This window comes from Microtus pennsylvanicus, chromosome 1 (assembly GCF_037038515.1).
Source record: "Microtus pennsylvanicus isolate mMicPen1 chromosome 1, mMicPen1.hap1, whole genome shotgun sequence".
Classification (NCBI taxonomy): Eukaryota; Metazoa; Chordata; class Mammalia; order Rodentia; family Cricetidae; genus Microtus; species Microtus pennsylvanicus.
Window position 1 is genome coordinate 73981832 of NC_134579.1, and position 16219 is coordinate 73998050.

Genomic DNA, 16219 nt, shown 5'->3' on the forward strand with positions numbered 1-16219 from the left:
AAACTCTCTATAGTGAGATTTATCAAAATGATCACCTAAATTCTGAGACATCTTTAACAAGTTCCCCCTCAAGCTAGGCCTTTAATCCCAGCACTCGAGAGGCAGAAGGACTACTGCTTCTGTGAGTTCAAGGTTAGCCTAGTATACATAGAGAGAATCTGTCTCAAAAAACAAAGTTTCCTCTTCTATAATTCTAAGTTCCCTTTATTTTATTATTTTTATGTATCTGAATGTTCCTCCTGTCATATGCAGATGTGCACCATGTGCATGTGGTGCCCACAGAAGCCAGAAGAGGACACTGGATCCCTGAACTGGGATCAGAGACAGTTGTAATCTGTCCTGTGCATGCTGGAAACAAAACCCAGGTCCTCTGGAAGAACAGCCCAAGCTCTTAACTGCGGAGCCATCTCTGCAGCTCCTTTAAGTGTCCTTTATATTGCTATTGGTCTTTGTGCCTTACACCTTTTTGCCATCACATAGTTTGATGAATATTTATGCTATTCAATCTTCATTGCAGATCTTTGCTTTGATCCCCCCAAAGTTTATGTTTCATAATGTTGAAATGTTTAGAGTTACCATGGAAACAATCCTCTGAGGAGGTTTATGACGGATTTAAGTGATGGTAACTGAGGTGAGATAACCTACTCTAAATGTGGTTGATACTATCCCTTTATCTAGAGTCCCAGGCTGCTTCCTGACTGGGGAGGCAACATGCTCACCTGCCTCCTTTCTGGCTGCCATGACTTCCTACCAAGGTGAACTGTAATCTAGAACTGTGAACTATATATAATAAACCCTTTCTCCCTCTTTCCCTCTCTGAGGTTGTGTCTGTCAGCCAGTTTGTCACAGAAATAAAAGTACAAAAATTAAGAATTGTGAACTAAACACCACCATAGTTTTCCATTCTTCCCAGTACCAAAATTATAACAATGATAGAAAAAAGTTGGGGAGTGGTGGCGTACACTTTTAATTCCAGCACTCAGGAGACAAAGGTAGGTAGATGAGTTTGAGGCCAACCTGATCTACAGAGTGAGTTCCAGGACAGGCTCCAAAGCTACACAGAGAAACCCTATCTCAATACCCCCCACCAAAAAAAGACAAGAAAATAAAAATAAACACCGTCAACTGTGTTCAAAAGCTCCTCAGTGAACAAGTGATTATGTATGACAAACAAAAACAACCCTAAAACTTCAAGAAGAAACAACCTAAACTGCCGAGCTATTAAATAAGTTAGAAAAATAGTTGAGCAAATCAGACAGATAACTACTACTGATCAATATCTCTTGAAAAATGCTAAACAAAGTCTATTAAATTGAGCCCTGCAAACATACTGATAACGGATAAAACATGAAAACGAAATGTGGCTTGCTCCAGAATTATACACACGGTGGAACAGCAAAAAGCAATGTGACAAACTTAAAAAGCTGAAAATCTTATTATTGGCATAAAGGACAAAAAAATGTGTCTATCTGTCAAAACAAAAACAGAACCAAGGACCCAGTATCCATGTTCTGAGATAGGAGCCGCCAGGCTGCTCTACACGTCTCTGCTCCTGTGATTTACATCTTCTCATGGAAGATCACAATGTCCCGACTCAGTCAAAATCCTGTGACTGTTTCTTTGGTTTACAGAATGCTGTGGAAAATGTGTCCCTAGTCCTAATCTGCCACAGCATTTACTGTGTGGTGTGACGGCTGAAGTCATATAGTTTACGAACTGGGGTCTCTCACATGAAATCCCTTCCACAGAAACTTTAAAGTTAAGTGTCGAGGAATCTGTGTCTCCTATGGAAGCAGATGGCCATCCTCTCTATCAGCTGCACCGGGCTGTACCACTCCCATAGCTCAACAACCCTTGGCCTTTTTTCCTCGTTCGAATTATATGTTCCTAAACCTGAGGTTTATACTCAATTTTCTCAACTGTTTCGTTTAGTTTCTTACATAACCTTAGCTTCATTAGGATTTCCTCCAGTTTGTATAAAGAAAAGCAGATTAACAGCATAATCGCCATGCATTAGGTGTGTTAAGTGTGTACGCACTTACCTGTGTAAACAAAGTGGTTTTCTGTCCAGAGATGACTTTCAATGTCTGTTGTCCCTGTGCAGAGGATGAGCTCACTCCCAGTGTTCCTTGAACAACTGATGCAGTAGTCAACTGTTTTCCAGGTGTCTGGGGTGATGGTTGGCCAACTAAGAATGTACCCTAAGGTGGGGGAAAGAATTCATGGAAATACAATGAATCTGATCACTTTCGACTACAGTCTGTAATGACTCAGCTGCCTGCTACAACTCTGAAGTACCTGAAGTGAAAGCCAACTGAGTGTCACCAGGAAGCCTATCCTACGCACTGCAGTTGCAGAATAGGTTTAAAAATGCAACGGAATTCATTCCCAGCCTTCTCAAGAAGAATGTCTGGACCAAATCTGACTACACCTTTGGAGGATAAACACTTCAGCGACAAGGAAAAAGAAGGAACAGAGCTTTTCCTTATTAAATCCAACCCAAACACCACAGCCTGATGCTGCCTCTGGTTTTCCTTAATACTATTTATTAATTCATGGATGAATTAGGGCAATTAGCATAGCATAAGCTTTCTCTGGAGAAGAAAGATGTGGATTCAAATGCAAACTCTACCATTAGCTTAGTAGGAAGATTTTTTTCAAAGATTTATTTATTTATTATGTATACAACATTCCTTCCATGTATGCTTGCATGCCAGAAGAGGGCACCAGATCTCATTATAAATGGCTATGAGCTACCATGTGGTTGCTGGGAATTGAACTCAGGACCTCTGGAAGAACAGTCAGTGCTCTTAACCTCTGAGCCATCTCTCCAGCCTCCAGGAAGGTCTTACATCAATTATTTAAATATTTCTGAATATATCTTTTCACCTCTCAAAACAAAACAAGCTCAAAATACAGATTTATAACATGGCTAAAATGTTAGTATTGACCCCTGATCCTAGAAGGGTAAAGGCAAATCAACAGTAATTAAAGGCATTTATCAGGTAATTAATTAAATAATTTACAAGATCAGGTAAACTTCCCAGACCTGGGGAGTTTGCTTGAGGATGTAGGATGTGTAAGTCAGGTGCTGGGATACCCCTCCTGGGCCAGTGGTGCTTGGGGTTCCTCCTGCTCCGCTGCCACCGCCGCCACCTCCACTGCCTCCCCCTCCTGCACCACCACTGCTGCTGCCGCTGCCACCAGCAGCAGCGGTCGAGCCAGACTGGAGGTCTGCAAGCACAATGAGTGACAGGAACATCACAGAAAGTAGCTCGACAGAAGGAACAGTTGAGCAGATGCTTTGTCCACGCTACCATTCCTCTATGATCTGCTTACCCTATGATGAGCGAGGAAAACTCCCCCAAGCTTAAAGACGAGACTGAGTCTACTTACACCTTGAACACTTGTAGTCTGGAAACCTTAAATTCAAAAACTTCTGGACACTTAAGTAATACTCAAAGTTCTGGATTGTGGAGCACATTAGAGTTCAGATTTTTCTGGATTACAGATGACTACTCAATAAATCTATATAAATATTCCAAAAACTGCAAACTCTGGTCCCAAGCATTCTAGACAGAGGACATTTAACTTGTACTTCCAAAAGGATCGCAGCCAACTGTATCTTAACTCTGACTACAATGACAAACGTCCTGGACAGCATTTTGACTTAATGCTGTAAGATGAGCGTCTGATGCTAACGTTTAAGAGATAAGTGGTTTTAAATCAAATTATCTGTCTTTGGCTCTAAGTTCCCAAGTCTTTTTCAGATCTCATTCCAAAGCTGATGGACTTTTCTCTTCCTTCCATGTTGGTGAGTAACAGGTAAGATCTCCCTGGACTGTAAGCATGTGTTCAATCTTCCTCAGCTTGATTACAGCGAGCACAACCCTTCTCAGTAGTTTGTGACCCCAAGGACACTGTAAACCAGAGGTTCTCCTGCTTCAGCAGTGGAGTACTGAGGCTGGCCTTTCCTTACGCAGACACTGCACTACTTGGGGGTGAGGAGGCCGGACCAGACTAAGCGGTAAAGGCCCACTACAGAAATGGCAGTGGCTCGCCGGGTGATGGTGGCGCACGCCTTTAATCCCAGCACTTGGGAGGCAGAGGCAGGCGGATCTCTGTGAGTTCGAGACCAGCCTGGTCTACAGAGCTAGTTCCAGGACAGGTTCCAAAACCACAGAGAAACCCTGTCTCGAAAAAACAAACAAACAAAAAGAAATGGCAGTGGCTTACATAGTGCACTGAGTCATTCTTTTCTCCCATCTAAGCATTTACCAGGCCTGACAAGATGGTGCACATTTGAGATAATTTGTTAACAGACTAGGGAGCCTGGCTACTGTAACATTATACTTCAACTCAGAGGAAAATATGTACTTTTTCAACACCACCCACACTGCCATTGTCAAAGCAATGTTTTACGTAACTAAATAAACTACCTGGTTTCCTTGGGGCTTTAGACACATACTTAGCTTGAACCCAGAATTCTCAAACCTAACAATACAACTAAAGACTAGCCACAGAGACAACTGGCTCCTACCCTTGCACATCTGCTTTAGAAAACAACCCAGCCACTGCAAGCAGATGAACCCTTCCCCAGTTCTTCGCTAACACAGCCTGAGTAGCCAGGCCTCTCCACAACCCATCTGATCCAATCTCCAAAGACAACAACCCAACTGTCCCTCAGCTGGACGAGATGAACCCATGCAGAGATCCAGGGACCAAGTGATGGAAACATGGACTAACTGGCATTGTTGGTAGCTCGCAGGATGGCTCCTTGAGGAATTAGCAGCAGCTTCCCTTTTCCTGAGGGGTTCTTGCTGTTTGTGGTAAGGTACAGTTTAGTGCCTGGAGGCAAATTTGCCAAGTTGGCCAAATTAGTGGCTGGTAGCTGCAATGTTGCCATTACTAAAACGATAAGAAGCAAGGGGGAGGGGGAGGACAAGAAGATAAGATCAACTATGGATAAAATTCTAAAATTAAAACACGGAACAATTAACATACATATTTAAAAAACACTAACGAAGAATAAATTCAGTTCATTTTCTAAATGTCTTAAACTAAAAATAATTTACATACTAAAAAAGCCTTCCACAAGTTAATGCTGTATATAAACAGGCTGAGCCTACATCTTAATTTTGCATGACAATGAGCCTATCTCCCCAGTCCTGATGATTTCTTCTATCTTTTGTCTCGTCCCCTGCTTTGTAAAGAGACTCACTACAGAGATCAGGCTAGATTCGAACTCATGCTTTCCCCACACACCAAGGTTGTTAAGTGTGAACCACCAAGTCAGACTCACACACACTTGCCAATTTTTTTTTCTTTTTTGAAGATTCATTATAGGGGCTGGAGAAGTGCATTGGCAGTTAAGAGCACCAACTGCTCTTCCCAGGTTTGGTTCTCAGCACCCACACAGTGGCTCACAATCATCTCTAGCTCCTGGTCCTAAGGATTTGTCTCCCTCTTCTGGCTCCTGAGGGCACTTCTCTCTCTCTCTCTCTCTCTCTCTCTCTCTCTCTCTCTCTCTCTCTCTCTCTCTCTCTCTCTCTCTCTTAACTGAGAACAATGATTTTCCCGGAGAGACTTGGGAGAGTAGATGACACCCTTTTACTGTCACTATGGTACTTTGCATGATTCCTATGGGAATAGCAAAACGAACCAGCAGAGAGCAGCCACCACCAACTCCAGCAGGAATAGACCCAAATGTCACAGTCAGAGAAGAATTTGTAGACAATATTCAACAAATACTGAAGCTAACTAATTGCTAGGTACTGTGGCCACATGAGGAAAACAAAGTTTCTTTACTGACTGTACAAAGCTTTCAGGCATCAGATTTACACATAAAATAAAAATAAATAAACCTCAAAAACAAAAGATCTAAGGCGTTTTGTGTTCGTGCTCTCAGAAACACTGAGGGCGATAGCTTATTCATGTTGTTCAAACTTCAGCTTGGTAGAGTGTTTACTAGTTAGACATTTCAAATGTAGCTGAAGCACACCTCACAGTGGACAAGAATGGCTGAAAAAGACTTCAGACCTGCATCATACAATCTTTGATTTTCATTTCACTCCAACAGACATCTACAGTGCATACATAAAATAAAACTTAAACTACTTATATATCTCTATATAAAACAGTCCAGGTGTAGTGGCTAACCAGCACTTTCCTAATGGTCTGTGGTCTGGATTCGATTCTCCTCACCCACACAGTAGATCTCTATGAGTTCAAGGCCAGCATAATCTACAGAGCGGGTTCCAGGACAGTTAAGGCTACCCTACCCATAGAAACCCTGTCTCAACCCCATCCCCCCCCCCCCAAAAAAAAGAAATCCATGAAAAGAAACCAACAATACACTTTTCTAGTTAGAACCTGGCAGCAAATCGAATCATAGTTAATTCCATATAGCGAGGCAATTAATTTCTATCAGTTACCTGAGCCCTGGGAGCCACTCTTCGGTGGGCCAGCAGCTGTGACCTGAGTCTTGGTTAAGGTCTGTACTGGCTGAGCAACAATGGTCCCTCCACCTCCACTCACGATTGCTTTGGCAACTCCTTGGGTGACCACTTGCTTTGGACCAACTGCCTTGGTGACAGAAGAACTGGCCTTGGCGACAAGGATTTGGCCACTACTGATTGCCACAGCCTGCTTCACTGTGGAAGGTAAGGTAGAGCCCACAGGCACGCCAACAACCTGCTCAAGACAAAAGACAATTATTATTTTGCATAGCTCTGTTGAGTTCTCTGGGGTCGAAGCAGGCACTCTGCTCCAGTAAAAACAAAGCCAATAGCAGGGGTTGGGGTTGGGTGGTATCACACAAAAATCTAACTGTCACAAACAAAGGTGCCAGGACACACAAGAAAAATATCCCGTATGGTTTAAGTATTGCCATAAAACAAAAGTTTAGTGACAGGCCCAAAATTTCCACTATAACAGGAAAGCATTATACATATACAAACTTAGAAAAGATAAATACAAAACCCAATTCTCAAAAACATCCCTAATGTAGTCAGGCAGTGATGGCACACGCCTTTAATCCCAGTACTCAGGGAGGCAGAGGCAGGGGGGTTACACCTCCCTGAGTTCAAGGCCAGCCCGATCTACAGAGCGAGTTCCAGGACAGCCAGAGATACACAGAAAAACTGTCATGAAAAACCAAAAAGAAAAAAAAATCCTAATGTTTTTATTTCCAATACCATTCAATGTTCTCTGTAATTAGAACTGGGATCACACTACACATAGTTTTACAACATTAATAAATAACAGAAGCGTTTTCTAGTGTTGTATTTCAAACCATCTTCAGTTGACCAGGTATAGCACAGGAATACATAAACATCCATATAAGCATCCTGTGCCGCTGCAAACGTCACATTATGAAAACTGCAAACCCCACCCCACCCAGACTGTTCTGTAAACTCTGTAGTTTGCCCGTCTGAGTGGCCCTGTCTTTCCTCACCATGAGACAGCTTTCCACCCGATACTAGGGAAAAGAACCTTTTTATTTACCGCCCCTCATCTCTCCCTCCTCGAGGACAAACACAGTTTAAAAAAAAAAGAAAAAGAAAGAAGAAAAAAGGAACCGTTTTAAATAAAAATACTGAATTGAAAAAAATTTACTCTGGGTTCCATGTATTCCAGGTCAGCCTCAAACTTGCTATATAGTTCAGGGTGAGCCGGAAATTCTGTAAACCCTGTGTGCTGGAATTACAGGGCGGTGCCACCAAGTCCAAAGTATCTGATTCTGGGTACCGAACTCAGTGTTTTGTGAGTAGTGGTGAGCACGCTGCCACTTGAGCTACATCTCCAGTCCTACTTTAAAAAAAAATCCAGAACCCCAAAAAATTAAATTGTAACTGTTTCTAAAAGTAATTTTTTAATTAAAAAAAAATTAAGCAGCTTGTTCTAAGAGAATAAAGCAGGAAAATGTTAAATTAGAAGAGATAATTAGGGCTAGTGAGAGGATCCGGTGGGTAAAGGGCTTAACTCATAACCCCGACAACCTGAGTTTGACCCTGGGAGCCCATACAGCTGGAAGCAGAGAGGCAACTTCATAGTTGCTCTCTGGATACACATGCACGCCCTGCCAAATACGTGCCCATAAACACAAATAATAACAGCTCAAGAAGGAAACAATATTAACTGAGTCACAAGAAATGCAGGCCTCCTGCCCTTATTTAACTTATTGTATGTGGAGGGCAGAAGGCTGGAAGACTCCTGTGGGGGTTAGCGCTCCCACATGTGGGTCCTATCAGCCTCGGGGTCTAACATCTCTACCTAAGTATCACAATGCCCTCCACTTTCTAAGGCAAAATAGAAGTAGGCAGCACTTTTTTGATGTGGAATTCCCCTCTGTATGCTATGAATATGTCTTATTACCATTGGTTAATAAGGAAACTGTTTCAGCCAATGGCTTAGCAGAGTAAAACCAGGTCAGAAATCAGAATAGAGATAGAGAGTAGGCAGAGTCAAGAAAACATCCTGTAGCTGCACAAGGAGACAGAAACCTGGAACTTGGCTGGTAAACCAAAGCATAGTGGTGATACACAGATTAAAAGAAATGGGTTAATTTTAGATATAAGAGCTAGCTAGGAAAATGCCTGGACTATTGGCCAAACAGTGGGTTAATTAATAGTTTCTGTGTGATTACTCAGGTCTTGACAGTCTCTGCCTACAGGCTGTGTGTGCTCCTGCTCACCTACACCTCCAGCACTTGGGAGGTGGAGACAGAAATTACGAGATGGAGGTCAGTCTGGGCTACATGAGACCCTGTCTTCAAAAGCAATGGCAGGACAGATGACCCCTGTTAAGCGTGCATTTACTCAGCCAGAGGCCCTGAGTTCAGTTTCCAGCACCCACATTGGGCAGCTCACATCCTTGTAACTCTAGCTTTAGGAGATGTGACTCCTTCTTCTAGTCTCTGTTATGGTTTAAAATAAAAGCGCTGCAGGTCCCCGAGGGGCACAGCGGCAGAAATGCCGCAGGTCCCCAAGTGGCGGCAGTGGGCAGCGGGCATGAGACCACGGTAGGCCACAAAGGCAGCTGGGTACCAAGCAGGGAGCTGTGCGGCGGGTGAAGACGGAGACGAATAGGCACATCATGCAGTGGGATATTGGATATTTATTAGTGGGTTATGGAGGAGAAAGAGGGGAAGGGAAGAAGGGAGAAGAGCAAAGAGAGGCAGAGAGAGAGAAAAAGAGAGAACCAGAGAAGGGGAGGAGCCACAATAACAGCTACCTCCTAGAGAGCCGGAAAGGAAAAAGAGCTCAGAATGGAAGCAAAGATCCGCCCACCTCAGCAGAGGAGGGGGGGGAGTGGGTGGGGCTTGTCTCTTAAAGGGACGGGACAGACCATTACAGTCTCCAAGCACAGGCAAGCATATGTTACACAGACACACAGGCAACAAAACATCTAAACACATAAAACATGCCAGGCGGTGGTGGCGCACGCCTTTAATCCCAGCACTAGGGAGGCAGAGGCAAGTGGATCTCTGTGAGTTCGAGGCCAGCCTGGTCTACAAAGGGAGTTCCAGGACAGGCTCCAAAGCTATAGAGAAACCCTGTCTCGAAAAAACAACAACAACAAAATAACAAAAACAAAAAAAAACCCCACATAAAACAAAATAAAGATTTTCAAAAGGTATGGATGGAATTATTTCTAGAAAGAACAGACTTCATCTGGAGGAGAAAAAGACCACACTAAAGTAAATATGCATATGCTAATATAGGAGAAGGCATTTGACTATTTTATGTGATATATATATGAAGAGTTAGATAGTGATTAATTATTTTCAATATTTTAGTGAAATATTTGAATTATTAAAGTCAGAGGTGCTGTGAAGACAGCCCAGAGACTAAGGACAAGTACTGTTCACTCAGAGGACCCAAGTTTAATTCACTGCACGTATGCAGGTAGCTCGTAACTGCCAGTGACACCAGGTCCGGGGCATTCAAGGCCTCTGGCCTCCAACGGCACCTGTACTCACTTGGATGTAACTAAACACACACACAAAATTAAGAAAATAAGAGTGGTAAGCAGGGTGTCAGGATGGCTGAGCAGTGTAAAGCACCAGACTAAAGTATCAAGGGAACAAAAAATAAAAAATTGCCGGTTTGCTGGTGGTGGGTGGCACACTCCTTTAATCCTAGCACTTGGGAGACAGAGGCAGGTGGATCTTTGTGAGTTCAAGCCCAGCCTGGTCTACAGAGTGATGTCCAGGACAGCCAGGGATACACAAAAAAGCCCTGTCACAAAAAACTTAAAAAAATAAAGTAACGGGGGGGGGGGGGGGGGGGGAGAATAGAACACAGTGTTATAAAGGATTAAATGGGAATAATGGAACGAAGGGTTAATTTGGGATGGAGGATGTGAGGGTGGAGGTAGAGAAGAAACTATGGGAAAGGATAACTAACATGGAAGCTCTCGGCCACTGCTCCATACTCAAGTCTGCTTGCCTACTGCCATGCTCCCTACCATGGTGATCATGTCATCTTATCATAGCAATAAAAAAATAACTAAAACAGATGGGTAACAAAGGAAATGTGAATATATTGTATCAGAAAAATCATCCACCACAACCAAGTAGGTTTCATCCCTGAGATGCAGGGATGGTTCAACATATGAAAATCTGTCAATGTAATCTGTCATATAAACAAATTGAAAGGGAAAAAAACACGCATGATTATCTCATTAGATGCTGAAAAAGCCTTCAACAAAATACAACATGATAAAGGTCTTGGAGACAGCAGGGATACAAGGAACATACCTAAACATAATAAAGGAAATATACAGCAAGCCAACAGCCAACATCAAACTAAATGGAGAGAAACTCCCAGTGATTCCACTGAAATCAGGAATAAGACAAGGTTGTCCACTCTCTCCATATCTACTCAATATAGTTCTTGAGGTCCTAGCTAGAGCAATAAGACACGAAAAAGAGATCAAGGGGATACAAATTGGAAAAGAAGTCAAACTCTCACTATTTGCTGATGACATGATAGTTTACGTAAGTGACCCCAAAAACTTTACCAAGGAACTTCTACAACTCATAAACACCTTCAATAATTGTAGCAGGATATAAGACTAACTCAAAAAAATCAGTAGCCCTCCTGTACACAGATGATAAATGGGTTGAAAAAGAAATCAGAGAATCAACACCCTTCATAGACAACATAAAATACCTTGGAATAACTCTAAGCAAACAAGTATGATGAGAGATTTTCAATGAGGAACTTTGAGATGAGAACTTTAAAACTTTCTGAAGAAGGAAAATGAACATACCAGAAAATGAAATTCTCAAAGTCTTAATAAAAACACTTTATTTTATATGTACAGGTATGGAGGTAAGAGGGGCAACCCATGAGAATGATGCTTTCTTCCCATCATGTGTTCTCCAAACCTACGTGGTGAATACCTCTGAGGGGCAATCAAAGAGCTTCTATGAAAAAAAAAATTCTTAACGCATAAAAAACTGAAGAAGGGGATACAAGACTGTTATTTGAGTCTTAAGATTTAATGCCAATACCCACTGCCCTTTTTGTGAGACAAGTCTTACTATGGATCTTGACCAGCCTGAGATGTTATGTAACCCAGGTACTTGGAGGATGGGCTCAATGGGTGGCTAGGGAAGGCAAGGTTAGCCCTAACTGGCCTCTAGGCAGCAATCTATGAATAAATGGTTGGATTTCAACTGGATTTTTGTTTCTTACTCAGGGTCCTTATTGAAATGTTAAATAAAGCAGTTAGACAAAAGGAACAAAATAAAAGGGATAAAAATAGGAAAGGAAGAGGCCAAATCTTCCATTTGTAGACAACACAGTACCATAAAAAGACCCTCAAAATGCCACCAGAAAACTCTCAGATCTGTTAGATACCTAAGATAAGCAGTGGGATACAAATCAGCAGCTTTTCTATATACCAGTAACAAACCAACCTGTTAACAAAAACAAGAACAAAACAAAACAAAACAAAAAACTGGATGGTGGGAATCTTAATTCACAAAAGCTTTAAAAAAATCAATCTAACCAAAGAGCTCTACAATGAAAACTTAAAAGGTAGAGGGACAGGACAGATGGCTCTAGTTAATTAAGAAAAAAAAAATTAAAAAAAAAGAGCACATACTGTTCTTGCAGACGTCCCAAGTTGGGTTCTCAGTATCTATATCTGCCTGTAATACTAGTTTTAGGGGATCCAACAAACATTATATTCTTGAAGTCATGATACTGCATAAGACTGGGCTCCTCAATGTCTTATTGGGGCATAAAGGCCTATTCGTCCCTGAGGATCCATAGGCAGTTGGTGGTTGCTGGGGAAGAGAAAAAGATTTTCTTTCTTGGTACAGTCACTAGTGAGGTACCCATTCTCCTGTTGATAATACGTCACCCTAATAAAACTAAGTTCTCCTGCAAACAATACTAATGAAGCTTAATGAATCACACACATACACACACAGGATCATCAGGAGTGAGAAGAGGAAGGTAATGAGTAGGTAAATATAACCAAAATATATATGCATGAAAATATAACAAACCCATTATGTATACTTAGTATATGCTAATAAAAAATTGGGGCTGGATGGATGGCTCTACAGTTAAAAACCACAGGCTGTTCTTTCAGAGGACCCATACTCACTTCCTGGCACCTACATGGTAGCTCACAATACCTGAAACTCCAGACCCAGAGGATCTGACACCCTCTTCTGGCCTCCATGGGTACTAGGTTCACATGTGGTACACAGACATAAAAAACACTAATACACATTTAAAACAAAAAAAAGATAGGGAGGGAGGGAAGGAGAGGGAGAGGGGGGAGAGAGGGGGAGATAGGGGGAGAGAGGGGGAGAGAGAGAGAGAGAGAGAGAGAGAGAGAGAGAGATCAAACATCCAGGGGTAGTGGTGTACACCTTTAATCCCAGGAATCAGGAGGCAGAGGCAGGTAGACCTCTTTAAGTTTGAGGCTAGTCTGGGGTACATAGTGAGACCATATGTAAGGAAAAAAAATAAGATCACATTTTAACCTAGCCAGAATGGCTCTCATCAAGGTAACAATTCACAACTATTGGCAATACATGGACGTGTCCATTCTTCTGATGCTTTAACTCAATGTTATCGTCTACAATGTTCCTGTTCATCAGCCCCAAAATCAAGTTAAGAAGAATTTGCAAAAAGTCTCATGCCAATTTAATTAACTTCACAAGTTCAGATGCAGGCTGCATGCATAGTTATTCGGGCACACAGTTGGTTGGGAGCTGAAGGTTGGACATGCTTAATAGATGCTCAAAGCTACAGCCCCTTACGCTCAATATGTGTGTATGCGTGCCACAAACAAGATCCATATTAGATACTGTTTACTGGTCTCACTCTTGCTAATTCTTATTCAGTCCTGAAAGACAGGAGTTATTATTCCTTCCTGGAATATCACATAACTTTGCTGGGTTATAGAAGCAATGAGCCCTTAAATTTAAATTCTCTTGAATTTGAGAATTCCAACAAAAAAATCTCGACACTGACGTCTGGTTACACCTTACTGCATCTGTCCTATTAAGCCTGCTGAGTCCTCTTTCTATCATTAAAAACAAAAACCTGGTGACAGATAAATCAATTTCTTTTGTTCTAAAAGTTGTATGGAGGAAAGCTAACACTTTTGGACCCTCCTGTTTGGGTAGCTTTGAGGGAAGCATTTCAGCAGTCACATGTGTAGAGAGCTCCTCATCTTGAGTCTGATGCATGTATAAACTACTCAGACAGGGATGTCTTCGCCCATGCTCTCCTGAGTCTCTGCAGTTCTTCCTCTTGCTTTTCTTTCTCAGGCACCTTTAAGTATTATTCATAGCATCCTTACACAAACCCATCCACTTTCTCAGAGTGGACTGGCTGGACGCAAAAAGGTGGTTAAAAACAGAGGCTAACCTACTGCAGATCTTCTGGGCACCATTGGCAATGTGTTAAAAGCCTACACTGGGGCCAGCTGGGCTCAATCAGAAAAGGCAACTTTCACCTGACTTTGATCCCTGGGTCCAAATGACAGAAGGAGAGAAATGAATCCTATAAATTGTCCTCTGGTTTCTACAAGCATATTGTGGCATTCTCCTACCCCACATAAATAAATGCAAAATAAACAAACGAATACAGCCTTTTATTTTTTTGTTGGTAAAATCATATATTTCCTTGGTCCAGTGAGACTGCTGACCGGGTAAAGGCACTTGTTACTAAGCCGATCATCTGAGTTTGATCTCTGGGACCCACAAGATGGAGAGAACTAACTCCATCAAGTAGTCCTCTAACTGTCTCACATCTGTGTCCCTATACACATGGATAAATGTAAAAAACAAGGACAAGCCAGGCGGTGGTGGCGCACGCCTTTAATCCCAGCACTCGGGAGGCAGAGGCAGGTGGATCTCTGTGAGTTCGAGGCCAGCCTGGTCTACAGAGCTAGTTCCAGGACAGGCTCCAAAGCTACAGAGAAACCCTGTCTCGAAAAACAAAAACAAAACAAAAAACAAGGACAAGAAAAAGTCCTTTTCCCCATATATAGCATAATATATTTTAAATAATGAGTAAGAAGCTGGAGAGATGTCTCAGAGGCTAAAAGCACAGGGCTTGATTCCCCTCCCCCCATATCGGCTCATAGCTGGCTGCAACTCCAGTCTTAGAGGAATTTGATACCCTCATCTAGTCTCTGAGGCACTGCATGCACACACTTAGGCAAAAGACATGTACACATAAAACAAACAAACAAACAAGAGGTTTTAAAAAGTAGCATGCGCCAGGCGATGGTGGCGCATGCCTTTAATCCCAGCACTCGGAGGCAGAAGCAGGCAGATCTCTGTGAGTTTGAGGCCAGCCTGGTCTATAAGAGCTAGTTCCAGAACAGGAACCAAAAGCTATGGAGAAACCCTGTCTCGAAAACAAAAACAAAAAAAAAAAAAAGTAGCTTGTGTAAGACAGCCTGAATAGAAGTTAAGCCACAGAGGCCATCTGAGCAACTCCAGAGGCAAAGGCAGAAGGACTGCAGGCCAGTCTGGGTAACAAGGTTGACCTTAACCTCAAAATACAGAGTAAAAAGAAGCTGAGCTCAGTTGCAGAATACTTGTCTGACACGTGTGAGGCCCCAGGTTCTACTCTGTTGTTGGCAAGCACAGAACAATAGTTACAAACAGCAAATGATTCACTGAAGGGGTGGCAGAGCTCACCTGAGGCCAAAGCAATGCTGCGACATCTTCTAGCTGCCCAGGGCATATGAGGCAGCAGGCAGCTTATGAAAAACTAATTCCCAGACCCTTGGGGGAAATTGTGACGCAGTAAATTTGGGACAGATAAGGAATTGCTATGTTTTAAATCAGAAGATAAACTGTCTGCTGAGATAAGTTTTGGAAACATTACAGATTCTTACAGATTTAAAAACAACTTGTAACACTGAATTTTCATCTTTATTCCGAGAGAGACCTACTTATCTAAACTAACCCAGTTTATGTAATATCATCTTCCATTTTAGAGCATTCTTCTCAAAACAACTCACTCTCCTAGACAGTCTGGGCTTTGAAGCTGAAATATAAACACCCACAAAACATTTCCAATAGCTTCAGAACATACCCGCCAAAACACCAGGATAACTACGTGTTCCAAAAGCAAGCTTAGGTTAAAGACACCTTATAAATCTCACCAGTCCTGGCGTGGTGCATTTGGAGCAAAAAGACACAAGTTTCAAGCCTCCTGTCACTCCCTAGCTATATGCTATGTTCATATATTCTCCAGGAAGGTTCCAAACCCCTCAAACTCATGGTTTTCACATCATAAAATGGGAATGAAAAATACCTGCTTGAACGTGTAGTCTGAGAACTACAAGGAATGTATAAATATGAGCATGGCATACAAGCAGGAGATAGATTTAATATGTGACTGACGTGGTAGAATATGGATTATGTACTTCAAAGTTCCCTATATGCTTATTCTCTGGTACTTCAAAGTTATTAATAAAATGAACCAAATGGCACACACTTGCAATCCTAGAGTTTTGGGATATTGAGATACTAGGGTTGCCTTGAATCTAAGGTCATCTCAAAACAAAACAAATCACACAGCCTGGACAAATTAACAGGTCAAAACAATGCACACTTAGACTGAAATCAAGTAGAAAGCCGACAGGCCTGCTACTTTTACGCTGGAGAGAGGCTTCAATGTCCCCTATGCCCCTTAGACTATTCCTGGAGCTTCTGTTTAAACAC

At 42.2% G+C, this 16219-nt stretch overlaps 1 protein-coding gene across 4 annotated transcripts in view; it reads right to left on the reverse strand.

Moving 5' to 3' along the window:
- The window catches only part of Yeats2 (YEATS domain containing 2), a 96022-nt gene that overhangs the window by 22879 nt on the left and 56924 nt on the right, over positions 1 to 16219 (reverse strand). For 3 of the 4 annotated variants that reach the window (XM_075968987.1, XM_075968960.1, XM_075968969.1), the window contains 4 exons: positions 6435 to 6693; positions 4747 to 4908; positions 3050 to 3234; positions 2043 to 2201 (listed from right to left, as the gene is read on the reverse strand). In XM_075968987.1, coding sequence (XP_075825102.1) covers positions 2043 to 2201; positions 3050 to 3234; positions 4747 to 4908; positions 6435 to 6693 — 765 coding nt within the window. Of the gene's footprint in view, positions 1 to 2038; positions 2202 to 3049; positions 3235 to 4746; positions 4909 to 6434; positions 6694 to 16219 lie in introns of all 4 variants that reach the window. The other variant, XM_075968978.1, reaches the window with a different exon arrangement.